A 3,257-nucleotide genomic window follows, 5' to 3' on the forward strand; every position below is an offset into this window, starting at 1 on the left:
CTGAAGGGACCTGCGTGAGCAAACATCAGTTCACTGGAGTCCCTGCTGGACACATGCAAATTTGTAATGAGCACTGAGCTCATAATTTATAAAAAATCATCTGAGTATTTTGTGGGAAAGAATGCTATATAAATGCAAGATAGTAATCTACATGGTACTATCCCTGCAGGTGTGTGATGGCGGAACAGTCTCCCTTGCACTTATTATTTTATTATGTTTTACTTCATCTACAGCCAACTGAAACAGTTCCCACTGACTTCATTCACTTTGGATCAGGTCCAGAAAGTCTACTAACTTGTTATGGGAATTGCAAGCCCAGCACACAGGGCCGTGGAGTAGAAGTGATCACTATGCAGGGCTTTCAAGACTCGCTCTGCTGTGAAAGTATTGGCTCCCAAAGCAGTCACATGTATTGTAATAGCCTTCTGGTAAAACATACACAGTGGACTAGACAGGAAAAGCAGGCACCAGAGAGCTTTGGTTTGGATTTTATCACCAATGCTGGGCTTTTGTTTCTAGCGATCATGTTGCCCTTGCCTGTTCTGCTGGTAGAAGAGCAGCACTTAGTTTCAGGAAGTCTAAAGTTCGCTTTAATTGCAAGTATTGATTGTTACATTGCCAGATAATTTAAAAGACAAAACATTGCACCAGAAAACCAAACTCCAAGTTAAAGACAGAAAAAAGAAAAAAAATAAAATCATAGTAGGTCACCTAGGTATTCTTTCTGGCCAATGCGGGGCCCCGACATAAAGACTGATGTTTCACCAAGTTTCACTTCAGATAGGTGGGTGCAAGGCAGGAGGATCTGTCTCTTGCTCAAATATAAGCTGTCCATATGTATTCTGCTTCTAAAGAAGCATGCAGAATCAATGACCTAACTGGTCTTTTCCATCTAAGCTACGCAAGCTTTATGATAAGTTAAGAGATTATAATAACAGAGTAATTGTTATTTCTGTGATCAAAGAAAACAGCAGGGATGTTTAATTCATCATGCACAACGGCTTGGCTGGGATGACGGAAGATTAAATACCGTATCAGCCAAAGAAGATGCTTAGGAATGAGAGAACTGCAACTTCTAAAGAGGTCTGAACCAAATCCAAGATCAAAAGAAAGAGAAATTCCATATTAAAAACCTCAATGTTATATTAAAAATATCCTGTGGGTAAACTGAAGACCACGTTTAACAGATGTGTGGAGGTATGGATGGGAGCTCCATTAAACATTAATGAGGAAAAGAAGTCATCTGCCATGGGTTGCTTTTTCTTCCAGACGGAAGAAATAAAGAAGCCACCTAGGTTAGACAAAAGATGCAGGATAAAGCTTCACTACTTCAGGAGACTCCTCCCTATTAACTATTCTGAATCAAGATCACAATAAACTTTGTCCTATTTTTAGAATATTTCATCCAGAAGCTTCCAAAAATGCTTTGCAGTATTAATCAGAACAGTCAATGTAAAGGTCTGACACAAAGCTGAAGCAGAAATCACATCATTGTCAGTCCTTAAGGTACTGCTAATACTGCCTGTAAGCTGGATAAACCCAGCATCTTTTAAAAATGTCTGAATAGTTACATTCTTATCTAATAAATACTGTAAATAGTGTAGCATGGTCCTGCTCTGGGCAGTCCAGAACAGCTAACACCTCCCATTCAGATATAGTTGTGAGCAGTCAGCCTTTCAGGAAGTTCTATGACTGATAAGAACTTCACCAAAATGAATCACACTGACAGTGGGAAAGATGCCTTTTTCCCCTCAAATTACCAACTCCATAATGCTTGTGAGAAATCTCTCACCTTGTAGGGATTTGCAGAGAGACTACAAGTTAAAAATACCAAAACAAACGCCTTCCCCCCAACCTCATATATAGAATTTGTTTAAAGGAGGGTTTTTGAAATGGTACCATGAATGTAAAGTTCATAAAGGTATTGGAAAATTGGGCCTCAAGCTCCCATATACTGCACGTGGAACATTTTCTTGCCTAAAAGGAGTATGTTGAGTTTCATTACATGATCATTTCTATCTCCTCAAAAAAATATTTCAGAAACTCTGAACAGAGCTAAAAGCCTATTACTGCTTTTATGTTATGGTAGGCAGACAAGTATCTACTGGCTTCATGAGATTTCCGCAAAGAGAATTTACAATAAGATAGTTTCTACTGCTGCAAACTACTGAGTAAGGCATCTTTCTGAATGAGATACACTTTGTTGTCTGAAAGAAACAAACACTTGAACAGACTGGTAATGTCTCCCAATTAGTTCAGAGATTCTAATGAATGTGGTGGCACAATTTACATGCTTTGGAATACTTCACTGGGTAAAAATGTGCAAAATTCGCAGGAGTGGAGAAACAAAGAAACGAACCAGAGTAAAACATCACCGCAATGGACTGAGGTGTGCATTGCTATATTGCACAATACAAGTTGTCAGAGATACAGATGGAAAAACAAAAAAACCCAAACACAAACCAGGAAACACCTTCCATGTGAAAGGGATACTACAGGACTTTCAGAGCCAAACCTGCATTGCCATAACATACCCACCCAAAACAGCTTATACGGCAGCATCACTTTTGGACATAGTTAACTTCATACAGATCTCACACATCTGAACCTCAGTGATGAAAATGTAGGTAAGGCTAGTAATCTTTTAAAAAGAGCTACTTCAGAGAAGCATTTGCTATGATGGTTGATCATCAGCAGTTTCACTTTTTTAACGCTCTCACAGAGTAGAATGACAATGTTATCCTGACCTTACAACTGGAAAACAAAAAAAAAAAAACCCAAACCAAAAAACCCCCCAAGAAGTCCAATAATGTCAGTAGCAGAACACTGAACAGAGACTGAGGATGAAACCCTGTCCTCACTGAAGCCCACACTAAGAATTTTGCTCCGATCTTTTAATCTTGTCTGTCTGAGCACCTACCTAAAACCACATGCAATTAGCAATACACTTAGGTTACCAGATGAAACTCACTGTCCTGCAATACAGTGGGTGGGTGAAGTAATTACAGTGGTCACTTTTGACTTTAAAATTCATAGGAAGAAGTTCTGGAACTGCAGTTTGTAATGTTGTTGCATGCAAGGCTTTAGGATAGATGTATTGCTTTCCAGGCATACAAATATGACAGTTCTGTGCCCCAAGCTGCTGGCAGATGAAAGGTCCGATGCTAAAATCCTTTACACATGCAAATAATTCCACTAGTTCTTGTGATTCTACTGCCACAAGCAAAGTTTTGTTTGAATGGCCTCACTTTTAGACG

At 39.2% G+C, this 3,257-nt stretch overlaps 1 protein-coding gene across 1 annotated transcript in view; it reads right to left on the reverse strand.

Annotated features, from left to right (window-relative positions):
• The window catches only part of TPGS2 (tubulin polyglutamylase complex subunit 2), a 17,991-nt gene extending 17,243 nt beyond the window's left edge, over window positions 1-748 (reverse strand). Inside the window, exon 1 of the mRNA XM_035889851.1 lies at window positions 712-748. Within this exon, the coding sequence (XP_035745744.1) occupies window positions 712-748 (37 nt within the window). The remainder of the gene's footprint in view (window positions 1-711) is intronic.
• Window positions 749-3,257: the final 2,509 nt, after the last annotated feature.

This window comes from Egretta garzetta, unplaced genomic scaffold, assembly GCF_000687185.1.
Source record: "Egretta garzetta isolate BGI_Z169 unplaced genomic scaffold, ASM68718v1 scaffold702, whole genome shotgun sequence".
NCBI lineage: Eukaryota > Metazoa > Chordata > Aves > Pelecaniformes > Ardeidae > Egretta > Egretta garzetta.